This window comes from Colossoma macropomum, unplaced genomic scaffold (assembly GCF_904425465.1).
Source record: "Colossoma macropomum unplaced genomic scaffold, Colossoma_macropomum, whole genome shotgun sequence".
Classification (NCBI taxonomy): domain Eukaryota; kingdom Metazoa; phylum Chordata; class Actinopteri; order Characiformes; family Serrasalmidae; genus Colossoma; species Colossoma macropomum.
In genome coordinates, this window is record NW_023494801.1 from 32629245 (window position 1) to 32651681 (window position 22437).

Consider the following 22437-nt stretch of genomic DNA (forward strand, 5'->3'; position numbering starts at 1 on the left):
TTCACGTCTCTTGGAGGAAAGCATGTGCTAGCCTTTCTCCTCTCAGCTTAGAAGAATTGTGTTATTTGGGGAAACCTAGGCCTGCGGGAAGAACTGGCCATGACAAAACTGAGGTGAAAAAAATGGTTGGGTATAAGTTTTCACTGCTTGTAAGCTATATTAACCTCATAGCTTTACTGCAAAAATAAAGAAGCAAACTTCAGATACCAGACAGGTCTGGGCTGATCAACTACGCTTGGGCTAAAGGGGGTAAATTCATATATCTGAATTTCTGCTGAACCATTCCTTAAACTAGTATTTCCACAGATCATGTACGCACATCAAAGATGGCTTTACAGGACAGGAAGAAACCATGTTATATCATCTGTAGGCTTACAGAGCTTAACCGATTAAAATTCAGACTTTACAGACTTTCGGTATTCCAGTGTACCTTCAACAGTGATCTCGAAAGTGCAGCTGTCACACTTATCCTTGGCCGTGACCTCACAGCGGTAACCTCCTGCATCTCCATCAACCACCTTCACAATGGTCATCTCATAGGTGTATATCTGTGAGAGAGAGAGAGAGAAAGAGAGAGAGAGAGAGAGAGAGAGAGACACACTCTCTGTTAGGCTAAACCACACACATATCTGTGCTCATGCCTTTACACACACACACACACACACACACACACACACCTTTTAACTCTTTACTTGCACAGTTGTGTGTATTGCCTTGTACTGTTATTGATGGTGCAATATACCTACAGACGCAAACTGTGCTGAATGCAGTATATTGTGACCAGCAAGACAAACTCCTAATACAGCTTATATTAATTTATAAGATATTCAAATAGTCAAGTTTTTAAAAACTTCAAAAGTAAATTTGAATTTTTTTATATGTAAGTTAGCTTCTCTCTAACATTATACATGATCATATTTAAGAACCATGAGACATCTAAACTCCACCACAGGGCACAGCCTTAGTACATGGAAACCATTGCCGAAAAGTGCTTATAAACATCAGGCTCAAGTTTATTTTACACTCTACTTATAGAGACTTAATGGCATAAAACATTTAACATCATTTAGTGAACTTGTTACATTTGACATCATAACTTACTCTTCACAAACAGCTGTTTTTCATTTTAAATGTATGAAGTGAAATACGATGCGACTAGGCTTGTAAGCTGAGGTGAGGTGACAGACTTAGCTTTGTTCCTCAGTTTCAAGACTCATGTCACCTACTGTGGTCTGGGTTTAAAACAGTATAGTAGCACAATGCCAAGTGGATTCAGTGTATCTGGAGGTGCCTGGTGAACAGCACCTGTAGCCTTAAGAGGCCTATCCTTTTTTTTTTTATCCAAACAATGTCCCACAGATTCAAATATAAAATTTGTCTGGAATGCCCATCTGTAATTCTGATTGTGGTGTATTATCGCACATACTCAAACACACTTAAGAACACCTACCCACTTAACACAAACATACACACCTTGGTGTTCCTGTCATAGGTTTCTTTAAACTGCAGGTGTTTCCCAGCTTTGCTGCCCAAATCCATCCACTTTCCCTTCAGCCACTTCATGACCGGCTTCCTCAGCAGGGTCGACGAGTCCACTTTAGCCACAAAGGTTACGTTTTTCCCTGTTGCCAAAAGAAAGCGATTAGAAATACAGACAGCATTCAGGTGGATTATATTCCCTTGTACTGTCCTTGTATTTCTAACACTTCTTTGTCACACAGTAAACAACAATAACAATACAGGCATTTATAACAAATCACCTTTATTAGAACTTTATTAGACTTATTAGAAACTTTATTAAACTTATTAGAAACTTTAACTTTATTAGAAACCCCTGTCTTTTAACTCCACTTTGCTGGTGTAAAGTTATTGTAGCCCACCTGCTGATGCACAGTTTCTGTCAGCCATCCTCTAATCCTTCATCAGTGGTCAGTTTCTGTCCACAGAAACTGACCACTGTTGGACAGTGGCCCACTCTCAATCCAGTCGTGACACTGAAGTGTGTAAAAACTCCAGTAAAAATTGTGTGTCTGAAACATTTCTACCACCAACACACACAAATCATGTCAGTGCCTGCTGTGCCGAGAATCGACCACTGCCCAAAAATACCCCACCAACACCCCCATGGTTTTTCAGCAAATTATTTTTTCTAATACACATTTCATCTGCTGACCATTAAGCCCTTTATGAACTGAACCAGTTATGTTAGGGCTGGAAAACATACAGCAGATGATCTCTGACCTTTGACTGCCGTTGCACTCTGGGGTCTCTCCACAAAAAGGCCAGTAATTTGTGCCGGTTGAGGCTCCTCCCCTGGTACAGGCTCTGAAGGGCAGGAGCACAGAGGTCATGTGAGAGTCACATTAGCCAATTCCAAAGCATTAAAGTGACAAAACAGGCAAAATATGTTCATCCAAACATTGAAGAGACAGTGCTTTCCACCACGTTATAGAGCGTCCTTTATTAATGATTTTAAAATAAATAAATAAAAATGAGTCATATCCCAGATAACAGTATAGTGACATGATTTATGATTCATGTACACCATACGCCATCAGCTATACGAAGAGAAACTAAATATGACCACCAAGGGCCTGATGAATCTTGAAGATTCAAAAACTAAAAATGCTTAATGAAAAGGCAGACATTTTGTATGGAAATGAAAAACAAGCTCAAATAGGATCTGTATCGGTCTGCACAACTCAATGTCCTCAGGTATTATGCGAATATAGCCTTAAGCATTCAGCTTTTATCCTTTAAATTTCTCCCTTTCCGTATCCTCTGGTTGCGCCCTAGGATGTGAAAGACACTTGCACTCTTTTCCTAAAGAATACGATATTTGCCATGTATATGTCCTAGACAAATACATGCTAAGGGTTTTGTGTGTCTTACCATCCTCAGGCAACTCTGGATCAGAGAGAAAGAGAGAGAGAGTGAGGGAATACATTAGGATCTAATTAAGTTTGACAAAGATAGTAGAGCCTTCTGAACATCTGACCTACTAGAGTTACAAACACACACACACACACACACTTATTCTTCCTGTCCTATTAATATTTCAGAAACAAGACAAATGCACATCAGTAAATTATTTTTTAACTAATTGAGATGACTCAAAACTCAACACAAGGTATACAAATAGATCTTTTTGCCTTTCTTCATGGAGTAAGCATAGGCAAAAGGATCTCTATGTGATTCTACAATGGTTACCAGAATGTAATCATCAAGGTTTTGATGTTACTTCTTAGTTATGGGTTTGGGTTATGTTTGGTTGCAGTGGCTTTTCATGTAAAATTAATTTTGCATTCCCTCCACATGAGCTCAGGAGATGAATGCAGGCTGCTCAGTGGTGCATTAAAGCAATGATTCACTGAAAAGTAAAATTTGCACAATTTCCCCCTTACCCTGTATGTCGTCTATCAGCCAAGACATGTTCGCTTCTTTAGTTTTGTGCTGTAGCTTTGAGGCTAATTTAGCTACTAAGTAACGGAAGTCTATGTGACTCCAAATCTTCTTTGGGTCACATAAACTTCTATTACATCACAAGCTTGTTTCTGTGGCACAAAACATAAGAAGTAAATATCAGACACCAAGTCTTGGCTGACTTCTCGGTGAACCATTGCTGTAACCGACGGACCAATGATAAACGCCTGTTTGTATGAAATGCACACCCACTGGCTACATCAGCAATAGACAGCAGATGTCAGCTGATATCATGCACTTTCATAAAACCTCTTAACACTCCAGTGCTCTTGGCTTTATGGGCCAAGGTTAATGCAATTTGTCAACAAGAAGTCAATATGGATGGTGAAAACCTCTGCTGACCGTGCAAATCTTCTTGAACTGGCTGTAATCTGAGGTCAGGCGTCTCTTGCAACACAATCCAGAAACATGGCTAATAAACAAAATCTGGCTAATATTAGTGCTTTTTATAGTGTAAATCACTGGGAAAATCAGATGGACTACAAAACCTCCAAGATGTCATGGAAATTACTATTTCCTGCAATATATCTGTCAAACCTGAGACTTGAAGACTTGCCATTTGAAGAGTTACATAATGTGCATCATATGTACAGTACCAGTCAAAAGTTTGACATACACTCATCGAAGGGGGTTTCCTTCTTTTACCTCGCAACAGTAAAGACATCAAACATTTATGTAAAAGACATGTTAAACAAATCAGATCTTCTATGTAAGATTATTCAAAAGTAGACCCCTCTGTGTTGATGCTGCTTTGCACATTCTTGGCATTCACGAGCTTCATGTGGAGCCACCCGAGATGCTTTTCCAATAGGACTGAGGATGCATGCATGTTAAGACTTTCTTGCTTTAAAAGCTATTTGTTAGAAGCACACTTAAAAACTTAATTTTGCTTGGGAAATAAAATCCTACACAGGCATCACCTTCATTATTTTGCATCATGTTTGTCTTAGAAATACATTTCAAGCATTTCAGCACAAGATTTTAGATTAAGATAACAAAAAACTTCATATTCAATCAGGCGTTTCCAAATTTTTGACTGGTACTGTAGACCAATGGATCTCAGTCCTGAGGACAATAAAAACTGCATGTTCTAATCCTCACTGCACAGAAATGCAAAGGGCAGGATGTCCTCAGGACTGGGGTTGGGAATGTTTATAATATGTTAGCAAACAAACACTGACAAATCTACAAAATTATTCAAAACCACTGTTATCACATCCTCCCCTCTGTAATGCATCTCCAAAACACAATGCAGTCCACCATTAAAACTTTCATCAACTTCTAACATTATTCTAAATAACCACTGTGACTTTCTGTTGCCATAAACAATTATTTCTTTAACTCCTTAAACTCTAGGCTTGATATTCGCTTATTATTTTGAGAATTCTTATTTGCTAACCACTTCAAATGACTCAGTAACTACTATAAAACTAACATCTTAGTTCAGTGAAAGATATATAAAAGTTATATAAAAAGGTCGGCCTTCGCCAGAGCAATCCATGATTTCGTGAGATGTTTATTTGATGTTTCCGTCTCCATCTGGTCAGTCAGAACCGCTGGGATAGACATGCAGATCCACCTCCAGAGCCAGTGACTGACAGCTCAGAGTGACGAGCGCGCTCACACTCGTGAGCGGCCGTTCAGCATAAACATACCACACAAACGTACAGACATACGCAAACACACGGAACGAGGCATGTTGATCGTTTCTTTTCCTTACCATCGCGCCCCTCATCCTCCTCTGCATGAAAAGAAACAACAACAAGCGGACAGGTCAAGTTAATCAGCAGACAGGAAACGGTTAAATTACACAAAGGAGATTCTGACCTTCGACCTCTTCAGCTGGAAAGAAAAATTGTGCACGAAGCGCAACACGTTTGTGATGACATTCATGTACAGAGGATTTACAAATACCACACAGTACAAACACGGCAGGGTCACTGTGCACAATCTGTGCATCAAACCTACATATACACACTGCACACACACGGAAGCTTTCACATACAACACAGCCACACACACACACACACACAAACACAGAGAAACAAACACACACACACACACAGAGAAACAAACACACACACACACACACACACACACACACACACCACACACACACACACAAAACAGAAACAAACACACACACACACAGAGAAACAAACACACACACACACACACACACACACACACACCCCTTTCCCTTGAGCCTTTGCCACAGGTTAAAAGCCAGTTTACCACAGTTTACCGCAGGATATCTAATGTTTCCGACCAACTCACTGGACATGAAATTTCGGTATAAATGACAGATATGGGATTCACACATAGCCTTTACTCAAAAAAAAAAAGCAGAAAACATGTTAAAACAATTAATTTAGCCGTTATTTGGTTTTCCTAAACCATCTACCTCGTTGTCTTAAGTGTCCGTCACCATTAGCTTGGGAATTCATGGCAAACAGTCAACTTCACCAAACAAAATCAAAAAGCTTTTCTGTGATTTTTTACAGGTTGTGAGTTGTACACTTGAGTTAGGGCAGAACACAAACACCTCGAGCGCCGCCAAACTCCTTTATCACAGGACATAATAGGTCTTTTACCGACACGCTGATTCGCATATTCACACCGATATGGTGCATTCAGATGGGATTAAATAACTGAAAAACTCCAGTAAAAATTACACCACCTTCTCATGTAGAACTAATCCTGTCCGAATAGGGCTAAAGAGACCAAAACCAAGGTTACCATAAAGGGCCCATATCCTATATTTTTCTTCAAGGTCCACTTATGACATTTGTGTGGGTTTATGTACCAAAAAAGTTGTAATTTATTTTTCTACATTATCACTTACTAACTTCTCTTTATCCCTTAGAATTAAACAAGCTCTTTTTGATACTCTGCCTTTAAAACTATATGCCATGCACCTTTCCTCTGTGCCTTGAGGATGGCCACAAGAGGGGGCAGGAAGGAGGGGCCAAAATCCAGAGCATAGAAAAAACAACGCGAGGACAGTGGGGAGAGGATGAGATCTGCTAGGAAGTGGTGGATGGCGCTCAAGTTCCGAGCCCGCCTCCTGGGCACCGCCTTCAGTCCCGCAGTGAGGCCACTTTACTATGCTTCAGATTCAATTCCGGTGGCCAAGCCAAAGAGCTGCAAGGAGCAGAAGCGAGCGAAAGAATGACATGGCTGCTGTCACCCTCAACCCTGTCTCAAGCGTCGTTCCTGATCGCAGGGTAGCACAGGCTGTGGTACAGACCAATACGTGCTCTGTATTGTGCCTCATTAAAAAAAATCAATTCTGGCTCAAACACTTCTACTTCACTGTGAATAGGCAGAGCTAAAGTTTCTATAGACTGAACAGGTAGATTTATGCAAATGCATTGGTTTTCATGACATCATAGCAACAACGAAATTAAAAACCATAGTTTCCATATATGGATCTAATGGACTAGGGACTAAACGTTACTTTAACTTTAACCATGTTGACGCTACAAAAACCTCAAATTTTAATTTCAAACAAGTGAAATTTGTTTTTCTACAATATGGGCCCCCTAATAATATACACTCCTTAGTGATTTAATCAGTATAACAGAGCACAATAATCCACATATAAACCCCTACACACATGCATACACTTTACATCAACTAATTTTTACAAAAGATTTACATTTTAATAGCACTGTCACTGAAGATCAGACCCTTTACAGAACTTTACAGAAGCAAAAAAACTACTTTTAACGGAAGTCAATGGAATCAGACATTTTTCCAAGTCATTTTGTACCATTTCTTTTAGTCCATTCGTCAAGAAATTTACACAAAATGTAAAGGACAACAGGCATTTTCAAATTATGTCTAACACTGAAAAAGGACAAAAATGGACACATTTTGTTTTGACAGCAGCAATATATAAACACCTTTTCACAAAACACAGAAATTCACAAACATTCAACTTCTTCCACTCTCACAAATACATAGAGCACTTTGCAAAAAGGCAGTCTGAGGCAGTGATAAAAACTATCTATCTGGTCAGATGTTTTGTCAATGAAAACATTATATGACATTACTAAATACTAAATGAATAAATACAATTAAATAAACAAATACATAAATGAAGATACACAGTGGAGCTTAACAGGAATGTGCTGTTTTCAGAAAGTTTTTTTTGTTTCCATTTAATTTTATGAAGAACTGAACGGAAAAGCTAGGTATTGAACTTCCTCGAGGAGTGTTTTGGAAATGGTTAAACTAACACATTCATACATAGAACAATCACTATGGATAGCTTATTTGTATTTATTCTAATGCTAGAATACTTACTGCCTGGATAAACAGCTTTAAATAACCTTTTCTGAGACACCTCAGACTTTCGCATAGTACTGTACGTTACTTACAACTTACTCATTTCCTTAAATTATCTCAATTATCACACTCACTGCTCTTATATATCAGTTTCCACCAATTATACGAAAGTAAAAAGGAGAATCAAGAAACAGAAGATTAACTATGCGTGTGTTCAAAGTTATCAAAATATTGCACACTCTTAAAATGAATAACCTTTGAACAATGAAGTTATTTTAAATGTCATTATGTCTTTGCTTGAATTAAATGCATGGACAATCCAGCTACAGTTTCACTCTGACATAAAGAACCAAAGAAAAGAGAAACAGAGAAACAGAGAAGAGACCAAACAAAGTTCCTATTCAGCTGGATCAATTTCATGATTGAATGGCACATGCACTTACTCACCAGCAGGGGGAGCTGCCTCCGCTTTCTTAGGATCTAAAAAAGGTGAACAGATACAATATTGGTAAAGTGGTTGAGATGTTTTATAACCAAAAATAAAATGGAATAGAAAACTATGTTTACTGTATCTTATTTTACATCACTATAGATACACCAAACCCAGATCATCTAGACAATACAGAATATGTCTGAAACTGGCATTACTTGCAATGCAAGTGCATAACAAAATAATAAACAAAATTTGAGATTTCTCTCCAAGCAATAATGCAAGAGACCATGCTCTTAGACTGACCCTTGTAAATATACTGTTGAGGAATAAACAATAAACAGATTTCTCTCAGTGCAAACAGAATAGAAAATATGATTATTTAGGCATTACCAACAGTATTTTAGAGCCCAAGCTCCAGTGAAAAAAAGTCATTTGTATTTAACGCAAAAGAAAACACAAGAAAACACTTGATTTAGACATGGTAATGGCAGAAATAATGTACTTAAAATATAAATATATTTGAGTAAAATGTTAGAGAGCATAAAAAACATACAGCTTATGCTGTATCATATATGGTGCTTTAGCACTGTGGCCTGAAAGCATCTGTTGCTGTACTAAGAACTGACTTGCAGTTTTCCTGATTGGGCCTCATGTATTCTCAGTATGACTTTCTCCTAACTATCGCTTTAAAGTTCACTAATGAGTGTAGACCCCAGCTCCACCTAGTAGTAGGTGTAAATTGCCACCCCACGGAGAGAAAGACCCAGGCTAAAGACCCTCCCCATTTTCCTTAGCCCTCCATTCACCACTTAGCAACTGCTTTTCATCTCTTCATCAGCGTGTGTGGATATGATATGGTCAAAGGATGTGCCTGGGTGACTTCTGGAAGACACCCAATACCATGACAGAGTGGAGGACGCTGTTTTCTACAAATCTCCAAAGCCTTAAATAAACTTAAAAATAAAATGTCATCTTTAGATGTATCTGTGTGGTAAACCTGGGTAGCTTTCAGTGACACTTGTTTTCCTACATTTGCTAAAAGATCAGTCATTTCATTCTGTTACTTTCATAGCTGGTAACAGAGACAGTCTAACAGAATAATAATCAGTGTGACTCCACACGTGAGAGCAAAACGCTTTGTTGTTTAGGTTGTTCAACTGAGACAAATTTAGCAAGTTATGGCTTTATCAACATTACCTATGCAGCAAATTAACACTATTAAATAGATGAAGTAAGCAAACCCACCTCAAGACCAACATAGAAAGCTGATGGGGCTTCAGCATTGCACTGAGTGCAGTAGCATTTGGACAAATACATTTTTTGCCACTTATGTATCCATATAAGGTTGAATCCGGGGCTATTCAATTTTAAGGGGCTAACTAGCCAGCTATGTCAGTGGTTGCGTCCTACTGAAATCACTGTGCATTTTGGGATGCAGTATATCACAAAGATACCTCGGGCTGCATACTGGAATATTTGGCCAGAATAGTACACCTCCGGTTATCTTTGGTGTACTGGGGAAGTTCATGCTGGTCATCTACTGCATACTACCTACTACTTTTGGGCACAATTAGTACATGAGCAGTATGTAGTAGGCTATTTTAAACACAGCTCCAAACCCAGTGTCTCTGTGGGGATTTGAGACACTGCACTTGGCCTTGGCCTCTGGGGTCAGGTTGCTTGACCCTGAGGGTGCAGCCAGCAGTGGCATACTGAAGAGCCAACACCTCTATTTTGGAAAAGGTTTGCCTTTCAAAGTGTATTCTACTAACGGGATCTTAAGCACTGTTGGGTTTGGTTCTCCTGCAGCTCGAGGTCTTGTGGGAGTGGGGAGGGCTACAGTCCCAGCGAGGCGTGAATACTTTCCCCTCCTCCAAGCTTTTAGGACACTGGCACTGTTCCTCCACCCGTAAAAGGAGTTCAAACCGGGTAACTGGACTATACATACACAGATTTTCTGGGCAAACACAACCAGAATAATTTAAAGACAAAATATACATACTGCCACCTTGTACTTCCACTGACTGGACACACCCACCTAAACTATACAGATGTGCAATTACAGACTGTAGCCCATCTGTTGCTACGTAACCAGTCCCCCTCTGTTCCATTCATCATTGGTCAGGTGGTGTTACAAGGAATGGGTTCCTGATAAAGTGGGAAGACTATGTTGAGTGAAGCTGGTAATTCTTTAACCAAATGCACAAAATGATTGAAGGGATGGACAAGTGCAGTTCAGTTTAAGCACCCAGGTCATTTTTTAGTCTTATTCTCTCTCAAGCTACTAATTCAGATCAAGCACCAGGGAAACTGATCTAACCATCATATCCACTCATCACACACACACATGGACGAGAGCGTTAACCATCTAGAAGTTTCTCCACTTCTTATGTGTAGACAGATCTAGTTCCCTCAAAACATCTTGACTTACAAAAGCCAGTTCAGCACAATGAGAACCCCAGGAGACGTGTCTAAATTGGACTGACACTATAAGGCTGCAGACAATGTGACTGGACTGGATTTTGCCTGACCATAAACTCCAGGCTCCTACTACTGCGATATCTCTGGTTACAAGGCGTCAGCACTCTCTTGATCAAGCAACTCATGGCCCGTCTCACATACACCCTCTCTTTTGCCACTGCACTTACACACACACACACACACACACACTATTTACACACCACATTCAGTAATAAATCAAAAAAAAGGAGGCCTTCAAGCCTCTGAGCTGTTGCTAATTAGGTTAATAATAATAACATAGCTATTTATACAGCATTTCAAGGCAGTTATCTCCATCAATTTGTTCTTAAAAGCAGCTTTTTTTTAAAACATATGAGTTACTCATTCCACAGCTATACCAGACTACGCTTCCTGTAGCCTTACAGCCAGTTCAAAGTGTTGAGAATGACATTAATGTGTATCTAACCCTACTCGCCCAGAGTCTCTGAACTCTTTCCTTCATATTCCCTTCTATATGAAAATAATTAATGAGAGTGAGAGTGAGAGACTGAGAGAGCCAGACAGTGAGCAAGAGAGAGAGAGAGAGAGACCATGGTAAGTGTTTTTATCTCAGCCATTTGGAATCATGAGGTGAACGGGTCAGACATCTGGGGTTTTTTTCATCAATATCACTTCAGAAAAGTGCAAACGAGCCCCCGGCTCCCTCAGCTTAACGCCTGCCTGCTCCTAAAACAGTGTGTTCCCCTCTATAATTATCCTTTCACATGAGCTTAGTTTCCACTAGCTTTTCAAAATTTAGTTTTTGTGCTCCCACTTTCAAAGTTTAAAGCAAGACTAGGGGCAGTGCAGGTCCACTCTTTACTGCCCAGCCCTCAATCACCATTCTCTGTGATAAAAAATTGAATAAACGTGGGCTGAAGTTCATTCAAAGTGTAAATACACCACTGATTCATGGATGAGTGGGATACACCCGTTTCCATGGTTATGCTACACCTAGTGGGATACATCTGTTTCCAATGCTACACCCATTTTCATGTTTCTAATATACCTATTATCATGGTTACTCTTCACCCATTTCGATGAAGAACCATACTATTACTGGCTGAATGCTATCTGTCATTCTATTTTCAGATCTTTCTATAAATAGGCCTACAATATGTCATTTTCTCCATATCCTTTTTAGACCCAAACGTGGAGGTTAACGGCGCGTCTTGGTCTTAATATCCATTACTACACTAAAGATGTTACCCTTTCTGATCACCTAACTAGACTGCAATTTTAATGCTCAGAATTAAAAAAAGAAGGTTTTTTAAGAAATAAAGTTACATCCCAATTTCATAGGAGCTTCTGAAAGCATCGGAAGGCTCCACTCAACATCCGACTGTCGATTTAGCCTGAGGCCTTCCTTTAGTTTCTTCAGTTTTGCTGACAAAGCTCTCTCTAACCTCTTAGGAATGTTCATCTCTTGTTAATCTCCTGTGACATTTATTCCTCTGCCCTCCCCAGTGCTCTCTGGTTAAAGTAGCCTAGTTTCACTCACTTGGACACTTTAAAGCTTCTACCAATCGTCTCCAGTTTCAGCTCTCCCTAAAACACATGGACGTTCATCATTCTTCCCAATCAATGGCCAAACCAGCAATTTTATCTTAACACCTCTTTTATTCAGAAGCAAAGCTCAGAAATGATATTTACATAACACTTTTTGACATTCTCTTTATAGACATCGCACTTAAGCTTTTGAAAAACTAAAGAGACTGTTCATCAATAGTTTGGTTACACCCAGCTTTTCAAAATACTCACATCAGTTTTTAATAACCTAACATTAAAGAGAAAGCTATTAAGTATTATGCTACTTGTGTCACTGATCTCTGCAAAAACTGTTAAACTAACATATGGATCAGATAATAAGCAAATATTGCTGTTGTTCATTGTAGAATTTTTAGGTAAAGTATTTCTTTAATTTGCATATTCCTTAAACAATGTCTCTTCCTGCCATCAAAAATATGGGAACGCCTAGTTTTTCAAAACCACCTTTTAGGCCAAAAGAGTTTAGTATGTGCTTTGGTTTGGACAAGAAAACTGACAAATCATTATTTAGGCAAAACCTGCTCTTCTCATCTTTCATGATAACTAAACTTTTTCAGGTAATTTTTCTTACTTGATTGAAAAGTGAGAAACTTCAACTTTAAAGAAGGCAAGGCACCCCTACACTTATGACAGGCAGTGTAACTGGAAAAAATGCTTTATCACGTCCGGCCATCTAGGCTGGATGTGTTAACTGGTGAAGGGGGTCTCTGGGGTGTCTGGCTGTATATTACTTAATGTGTCTGCCTGCACCAGCACATGTGAATGCTGACAGGTGCCCGCCGCATGCCGTCATGTGTGTGAGCTGGTGGCCTGCACGGACCTGCCCTACACAGCATCACACACACATACTCATGTACACACACATCTGACAGGGTGTTTAAAGGCTGATAACACTAATGAGGTTCTCCTTTGTTACAATGCTCAGATTTTAATTCTAAATAATAAAGACTCATGTTTTTTTATATATACATACATATATATATATATATATACATATATATATATATATATATATATATATATATATATATATACATATACACACACACACACACACACACACACGTACGTCAGAATTGGCAATAATTTGTGGGCCACTGTAGTTAAATATGTAATGAGTTTCATATATATATAAAAAACTGCAGGCCTTTTGAGGAGCATGGGTCTGGACGTTACTCTAAATTAAGCTGAATGCCATACTAATGAGAACTTACCTCTGCTGCCCTCTCAGAAGAAAACATGAGATCTACTTCAGTAAGAGGAACTGTAATGTAATACCCGTACAGTCACAACAAATTGAAGATGACAGTTTCCCACCCATTTATATTCTGTAATATATGTGTTTTAATTTAGTTAAGGCCAGCAATAAAAGAATTGTGTGATTTTATATTTATTATTTCTACCCCACTGAAACAACAGAGCAATTTTCTGAAAGGTGCGGGTAGACTTTCAATCCATAGCACATTTGTGCTTGTGAGCAGAAGAGAAATTATTTTATCATGATTCATAATTTTAATTGGAGCAAAGGTTACTGTACTGCGTACAGTCTTTTATTTTTATTTGTTTGTTTATTACATTTGACATGTCATTTTTCGACATTGAAACAAATGGAAACCCTATCAGTTAAGAATGTATATTTTATGTGCAAGTCCTTAAATCACTAAACACTTAATTATATAACTATGTAATTACGTTGAAATAGTACAGCAAAACAACAAAAATAACTGTAGAATTCTAAGGCATATCTGCTATGGTAAACCTGGAAAGCTCCAACATCAGTTCCACCTCAACAAAAGTCTCAATTGGTAACATTCACCAACTGGAGAACGAGACACCCCTCTAAAGGACACAAAGCAAAAAAGTATTTTGCAATCTTCATTCAACTTAAGATCTCTCCCCAGTACTGCTATTTTTAATCCCCTTGCATGTGGCTAACAGCATCCGTGCTTGTGGTGGGATCTGGCTGGGATCCATGTCTTAAATTTCACTCCTTCATGATGACAACACTTAGAGGAAGAACACTCAAGCTGTTCTTCTAGCTATTATTCACCTTCCTTCTGCACACAAACCACAACTACAGACCATTACACATATTATAAATTACAGATCATAAATATACATATATTTTCCTTCCCAAAAATGAAATGAGTGTGGGTTAAAAATGAGGTCATATTTGTGGTTTAACACGGCAGTTATTAATTTACTCTATTTGATGGTGTTTACACTACACTGTCTGAGCCATCGTGAAGTAGGATGTCTATATTTGTACTGTCTATATTTGCAGCGTCTAAGTGTGTAATCTATAGTGTGTTTCATTAGGGTCAGTTTGCTGAAACTGCAATACAGTAATCCATTATAATGAAAGATAATATCAATGAAGCACTTGCCTGTATCCAGTCTATGACTGAAAATGGCTTAAAGAACAGGAAAAAGTCTCATTAATAATCCTTAGCGGCGTAAACATAATGCAATTTGCTATACCTTTCAAATTGAATTAAATACGTTATTATGTACAAAGTTATGTAATTAAATATATTTATGACAAACACTGTATTGACAAGTGTGAGTCCACATTTATGACTTTTTTTTGTTTGTTTCGGTCACAAAAGGTAAAGGTTTTTCACTCTACAAAATACAACTGTACACACAAGAATAACTTTATCAAATTCAGATCATAGTATTATTTCTCCTCTTCTATTTACAATCACAAATGTTATGTGAAATGAAAATTTAGAATCTGCACTTTCCACACAATTTCTCCAATGAGCTACTAGAGAAAAATAATCTAAAATTACAATGTTTTTGTTTTCGCTGGGCATAACTGTAACTATAAAGATCTGTGAAGGTCCTCATCGGTTAAGTCTGTCTCTCTTTGCTACAAGCCCTGATGCTGCTTGAACCTGACATACAGACTGAAATGATTTACTGCACAATGAAGGGCAGGAGAGGACATGATAAAAGGGAATTGTACATTATGGAGGTAAAACAAACGGCGTCAACAGGAGGACAAGAAAAGTACAAATCACAACAAACACCACCAATAAGAACGTCAACTTCCAAATTTCATCAAGCACCAAAGGTGCTCACCTTCAACTGATTGTGATTTGAGGAGTGAATACAAAACTGCCGAAAGCCAAACAAAGGGAGAAGAGCAGGGAGGTGGTGGGGGTACAAAAAAACCATCATAAAACGGAGAAACAGATTATACGCAAAGTAAACTGTTCAGTCTGAAAAGTAGCTGTTGTCTATAACAGCCATTTAGCTATTTGACAGGATGTCTGTCTTCTTTAGCAGTTTTAACATTCAAGTAATTATTTTCTTTTTTCATTGTTGTCATTTATGTCTCCTATTTGCACAATTTTGTGAAGCACTTTATGCTGCATTCACACTTGAAAAGCACTATGCAAAAATTATTAGTATCACATTTATGAGACCCTTCAGTATTTTTGTAAAACTAAGCATGAATAAAATTGAAACTAAAATCAGCAGCATCTGCCAATGTACTGAAACCTATACCCACCATCAGAATTCACAACCAGTGCATCCAGCAAAATCAAACTGACCAACATAAACATATCTGAAGTCCGCTTTCTGAAATATCACACGACGCAATAAAAGGGCCATTAAGATCAGCTGAAGCTGATGGGCAAATTCCAAACTATAACTAAGATGTGCATCTGTCTGTAATTCGTCACGGGTAGATGCATGCCAGCAGAGCCACAGGGATGGCAAAGGCATGAGGTGATGGCACTCTGGAAAAGAGACCGTAAGACACGCTGCTGGCCTTTTCACTGTGCCTGTGTGTGAGCGGGTGAGAGAGAGAAGGAGAAGTAGGGGTCACTGTTGAAAAAGGTAGCAGGTTTCAATATTCTGTTTTACTCCAACCATGCAGCATGCTGCTTCCCAGGGTGTGTATGTGATGATAAGTTTCCATGCTGAGTCATGAGGAAAGCAGGTTAGCACATCCTAGCCTGAGACTGGGCATTAAAACACTGGCCTGTCAAACACAGAGGCAAGACGTTAGACTTTCAGCAGCTCCCTGACACTATGATCCCTTCGTGAGGAGTGCTCACCACACACACACGTGTCTGCTCAGCGAGATGCTCTCGGATGCTACAGCCTTTCAGGGCCAAATACACATACTGGTATATACTGGTATATACACACACTGGGATTGAGAGACTTATTGTTGCACATAAGGGGAGTCTGTTTTGGAAAAAGAGAAAGCTGTAGTTTTCTATATCTAGACAATACAAAAAGTATTAGGAATTAAGTATTAAAGGAATGGTTCGGCAACAAATTAATGTTAGCTACTAGGCTAACAAATACTAGAAGTCAACAGGTCACCTGAGTCTTTTCAGCAAATCTTTCTAATGATTTCTGGCAACACTGGTCTCATAGCTCCAGCAGTAAACTGAAATCTGGGTCCATCCATCTTTGGTAAGAAGAGCATTGAGTAAATATGATTCATGCCCTTGAGATTTCTTTCATCTGGACCCATGCCAAACACACTCCAAATGAAATACATTATGAAACCAGAGGCCACGGACCAATCATGCTGAACTGTGTTCATATCCAATGCAAAGTGTGCAAGAATAGCATCACTGGGTATGAAAACAGTAGACACAATCCTCCAGTGTCCTTGCAATCACACAACAATATCTGTAAATATAAAATCAAAAATCAATATGTTTAATTATTTCTCACTCATAGCTCAATGAAACTGGAGAATTTCTGAGAAAAATGCAGATTGTAAACGTCTAATCCATACCACATATGTGTTAAAATATAGAAAAAAATGAGAATTTGTCATATATTGACATTGAAACAAACAGAAGAACAGGGCTGAATCACTTGTTGGTCTTGAAGAAAGCATTGAAATCTCAGTGCTTTTCAGAAATCATAAGGCATTTGAAAAACACGTTGTGATTGAACCAATTCAGGTTAAAGAGGGCCACCAAGGGGGGTACTAAGTGTCCTTAATTCTAAACATCTAAGAATTAAAGACATCATTATGATATTATGACACTTTTGGCTTTTAAGGCCAAGTCCACCTGCTCTGCAGGCTTATGTTTTTCTGCTCTACATCACTACTAATGATCCTACTAATGATCAAGTCCTTTTGGAGCTGATCAGGTGTTTTAGAGCAAAAAATAAATAAATAAATAAAAATAGGTGGGATATACGACTTAAGCTATTTTGAAAAAAAGAGGTGGTAGGGAAATGAGTAAATATTTCTCTAACACAGCACAGATATGTATGCATTAAAGCAATATATGGGGTCTCCTTCACAGAGACTTACACAGCTTGTGCACAAAATTTCATCATCCAAGGAGTTACTCTAGTCCTGACACCTACAGCACTGTAAACACAGCAGAATTAGAATAATGTTAATAAGACTATAAGGCTGTCCTCCTCTTTCAGCGGGTCCTGAACATCTTATTCTGTGGCATTTCATACTTTACTTAAAATCTATTTATTTCTTTTTTTACTTTTAACTGCTAAAACATTTTGTATGAGAGGCATTTCACTAATATGACTGCTAAGTTTGGGCTAAGTCTCATGACTGATCAGATGCAGGCATTAATACCACTTACGTGAAGTCTGTTGGTGTGACTTTCACTGACGAACCTTTAAATGCCGGAGTGGCCTTTTAAAACCTCCACGTATTAACTTTCATCAGACAATCAATGCCCCCCTTGGTAGCCCTCTCTACCCTGATCGGTTTCAACTGCAATGTCTTGTGATACCTGTAAAACACTCAGCACTTCCTTCAAGACCACCACAGTACTCTGGATGGGTAGTTTCTGAGATCTAGACAGAGTTGCTCATTTTGGCCACTGTTCACCAGTTAAGGGGGTAGTCCTTTGAGGGAAAAAGGCTTTATGAGGCAGGAGTTTTTTGTGAGGGAGGGGTGGAGGCAAGAGATGAACAAGAACGAGATGGCAAGAAAGGAGAAGGAGGTGAAGGGGTGAGATTCCAACCAGCACAGCAGCAGTGATATGATATTGATGATGTCATACTGTCGGACGGCAAAACAGGGTCAGATGTGGGTCATGGGGTTGGGCGAAAAGGAAAAAGTGATGAAGAGAAGATAACTGACAGAGCCATCAGAAAATGACAGCTGCAAGTGGCACACCCAACAAACGTCCAAATAAAGCATTTCCAGCTTTAGCGGTCTGAGCGGAGACCAACAGCTTGTTGGGGCAAAAACAGCTCTTCAGCTCCTGAAGCATTTTTTAATAACTTATGTAGCCCTGAATACAACAACCAAGTTTTATTTGTTCCAAATTTTACAAAGGTTTATGTCATATACTGTTCTAGGATCAGGAATTGTCTGAACAGGAGGTGAGTGCAAAGAGAGACGGAGTGACCCCAGATGTTAGGTAACGTTTTCTACACCTAGCTCACTCCATGCCTCGCTGTTTCAGTTTGTCATTCTCAGCTTTCACGCAGCCATTTAATTTACAGGGACGTGACTTCGCTGAAAAGCAAGAGGCCATATTTCAGAGCCTCTGCCACCCAGGCAATAAATATCTCTGACATTAACGGCAGAGATTTGTAAACATTTGGCTAACTGATGACTTGATCGCTCTGCTGTAAAATATGAGAAAGCTACAAAAATTCAGTGTACTATCAGATTGTGGACTGGTGATAAAGTGAATCAGAACAGGTAAAATCTTTTTCTCATCTACCAAAGAACATCATCAGCCTAACTGATTGACACAATATATACAAATGTAATTCACTTACATAATAATGAAAGCATAATGATATACTGAAACTAAAATGTTGAAATTATGATCTTGATCCTGCCAGAGAAATCAGTCTAAATGTTACATGATACATTATTTAACTGTACTTTAAAATGGTTTGTTTACTACGTTTCACGATAACATTTAAATTTTTGCAAGTATGATTCACATCTGATTTACTTAATGAGTGGAATATTAAGTCGATATAAGCTGAGGTTTGTCACAGCAGAGACTGAGACCCACTTGTCAAAACACACGCATTTAGTTCATTACATGCCCGCTCACTGGTTAACAACAGCTACCTAAATACTGTGTATGTGAGAATGTGAGGGTCGAAAAGACTGACAAACATCTCTGACTTCAGAAGAATTCAGTTTGATCACAAGGAGCTTAGTAGCTAGACGTTATCATCCACAAGCACAGCTGATTCCAAATCCTTTAGGTCTCTATATTTTTTGCCAGTGACTGGAAACCGTACTAAATATAATTAATTCATCACTCAGCCTGAGCCCTATCCCTCAATTCGTAACCGTTGTCAAACCATTCTTTAAGAAACCACACCTTTATCCATCTGATCTCTGCCACTGTCATACCATTTTCCAACCCTCCCTTTCCATTTAAGATTTTGAAGGAGAAAGCTGCCCAACAGTGTGGTTCTTTTAGTCCAGTGTTCATAATACAGAAACATAATACAGAGTCAGCAACAGCTAAAATAGTCAATTATTCACTGTTTGCTTCAGACTGTGGAAATGTCTCTCTTGGGGTACTGCTGGATTTGAGTGCAGCCTTTACGTCAACTAACTATGACATTTTAATGGACAGACTTCATCATCAAAAATCATCACTTTAGACACCCAAGCTCCTGCCTGGTTTAGATCTTACTTGATAGCCTTGCTAGTGTAAATAGGGAGTTTTCTGAGAAGAGAGCAAGCAGAGTCCTACAAGGCTCTGCTGCAGGGCCCTTAGTGTTCTCCTTTTCTTTACAGACCCTGGGCTTGTGTAATTGACAGTGTTGGCTATCACTTTATTGCTGAAGATACACACTTATAAGTATCAGCTCAGCCATATTCAGCAACACAGGTACACATAATGTAACACTGTGTTAAAAGAGATGAAAGTCTGGATGATCAGGAACTTCCTCATGCTAAATTCTGATAAAAAAGATTTTAACCTTGACCTAAATGGTTTCCCTATACAACCAAAAACCACAGTCAAGGGCCGTGATGTAACCCTAGATCCTTATCATTTGGACCCATAAAAGGAGCATCTCTTAGACTACATTTTATCACTTGAAAATCATGTCACAATAAGACATATGCTAACCCTACAAGATGCTGAAAATTTTGTTTCTTTCATTACTTCTAAATTACACTGTGTCACTGATCGGTTGTTCTGCCGACTCTCTAAATCGGCTCCAACTAGTTCAAAACACAACAGTCTGTGTTTCTACTAGTAAAAGAACATCTGAGCATATCACTCAGGTCTTTTTCAGTCCACACTGATGTTTTGTAAATTTTCACATTTACAAGGTCTTGCTTATGATACTTAATAGCCTTAATAGCCAAGCTCCCGCATATCGTACTGATCTGTTGATGCGTTACAGCCCATTAAGACTGCTTCGCTCAGCTGAGGCAGGCTTACAGCAAACTCCTAGGATCACTTACAGCTCTGTTTGTAAAAGATCATTTTCTTATTTAGCTCTTAAACTCTGATTATTTAAAGAATAATAGGAATGCAAGTTCAACAAGTGTTTTAAAATCAGAGTAGAACAAATTTGAGCTAGTTTATGCCTTAGAGTAGTACATTTTCTTAAACCTGTCATATACTTCCAATTCGTGCTACGTCACAGGTGGTAGACATAAATCCATTTGTAAAAACTCAACTAGCTGCAACTAACAGCTAATTGTGCAGCATGTGGTAACGTGAAGATTTTTATATTACTATAATAAATTCTCAATTTCTTAAGGACATAAATGAGCCTAAATGGGAGCAAAAGAACATTACAGAAGAGAATACCATTTATCATGTATAACTAATGCCAGTATAAGATTCTTTTTAGTGAGTCAAAAGTCAGGCAGCACCCAAATATCTGTAAGATGCTTAATATTAGGTTGATGTCATTTTTACCATTTTGTATTGGACAGATGGACGAGAGGGTCATAGATCACTGCTTGTCCACTTCTTCCAATTTTTATTTTTTCTACATCATTCGAATACAGGAGCTGCCCTGAACTTTATACTGTGAGCTGATTTCAAGATGAACAGACCAACAGAAATGCCCCAAAGTTACCTGGAATAAAGTTTCTTTACATTAACTTTCATTGAATGTTAAGAACGTTTTTGCATTCTCCTGTAAAGTTTTTTGGACAGTGACAACATGCTCGCTGAGAGACCTTAATCATTACTCCACAGACCATCAAACAAACATTAATATAAACAGTAAGATGTCAAGGCTGTATATTACTGGGAACAGAACAACGCCCTTACCTGGCTTCTTTGGTTCAGGCATGTTTGTGTTTCATATGCTGACCTCCGTCTCGTCTCCTTCTCTGTCGGTGGCTCAGTCCACTTTTCATTCTCCATCCCTTTTTATCCCCCTCCTTCCCTCCCACTTCACATACTCCCCTTACTCAAGAAAGACAGACGAGGGTGGGCGAGGAGTGAAAGAAACGAGGGAAGGAGAGAGTGACAACGAGTGTCACTTGAGATCTTGAGGGAATCCAAGAGGTCTATGGAAAGAAGGAGTGAAAGAAGGAAGGGGGGAGAGGGAGAGGTGAAGAAGGTTTAAAACAGCAACAGAGACTGAGCCCCAGCAGTGAACTTGTTAATTAGCTGTCTTGTTAGAACAACAGCATAATTAGTCATTAGTTAGCTGACGCAGATGCTGAGTGATATACTGACAGGCTTGTTAAAAGCAACTTAATGTGTGACTGCTGAGAACTCACTGCTGTTCATCAGTGTCTCCCCTCAACAAACAAAACATTATGAACAGGTTCCCATTCAGGATCACATACAAATTTTTACCACAAGCCATATTACAACTTAAATAATTGCTTAGTTACCTTAACATATCATTTATCAAGACAAGCCAGTTTAAAGGGCCCATATAATGGAACATAAAACTTTCCCTTTTTGAGATTAAAAAGTGTTTGTTCTAGTACATAAACACGGTTAAAGTTTCAAAACACACTATTTATTCATCATTCCACACAGTCCATGGAAGCTAAGCTGCAAAAACAGCCCGTTCTGTATTGTGTTTGTCACCAAAACCAACTCATTTGCACATTTCCACCTGGCTATTCAGTCTGGACTTTTTTTTTTAAACAAGGAACAATACAGGGCAGTAGGGCGGCAACTAACAAATATTTTCATTTTTGATTATTCGATTGAATATTTTGTTGAATATTAGAATATTCCCTACGAATA

At 38.7% G+C, this 22437-nt stretch overlaps 1 protein-coding gene across 3 annotated transcripts in view; it reads right to left on the reverse strand.

The window, feature by feature from the left end:
• The window catches only part of mybpc2a (myosin binding protein Ca), a 49903-nt gene extending 28296 nt beyond the window's left edge, over positions 1–21607 (reverse strand). Inside the window, exons 1-7 of one of the 3 annotated variants that reach the window (XM_036589680.1) lie at positions 21499–21600; positions 8224–8256; positions 5204–5224; positions 2893–2907; positions 2242–2325; positions 1474–1622; positions 431–548 (exon numbers count right to left, since the gene is read on the reverse strand). In XM_036589680.1, coding sequence (XP_036445573.1) covers positions 431–548; positions 1474–1622; positions 2242–2325; positions 2893–2907; positions 5204–5224; positions 8224–8256; positions 21499–21520 — 442 coding nt within the window. In that variant the 5' untranslated portion in view covers positions 21521–21600. Of the gene's footprint in view, positions 1–430; positions 549–1473; positions 1623–2241; positions 2326–2892; positions 2908–5203; positions 5225–8223; positions 8257–21498 lie in introns of all 3 variants that reach the window. The other 2 variants (XM_036589681.1, XM_036589682.1) reach the window with 2 other exon arrangements.
• Between the last annotated feature and the right edge of the window lie 830 nt (positions 21608–22437).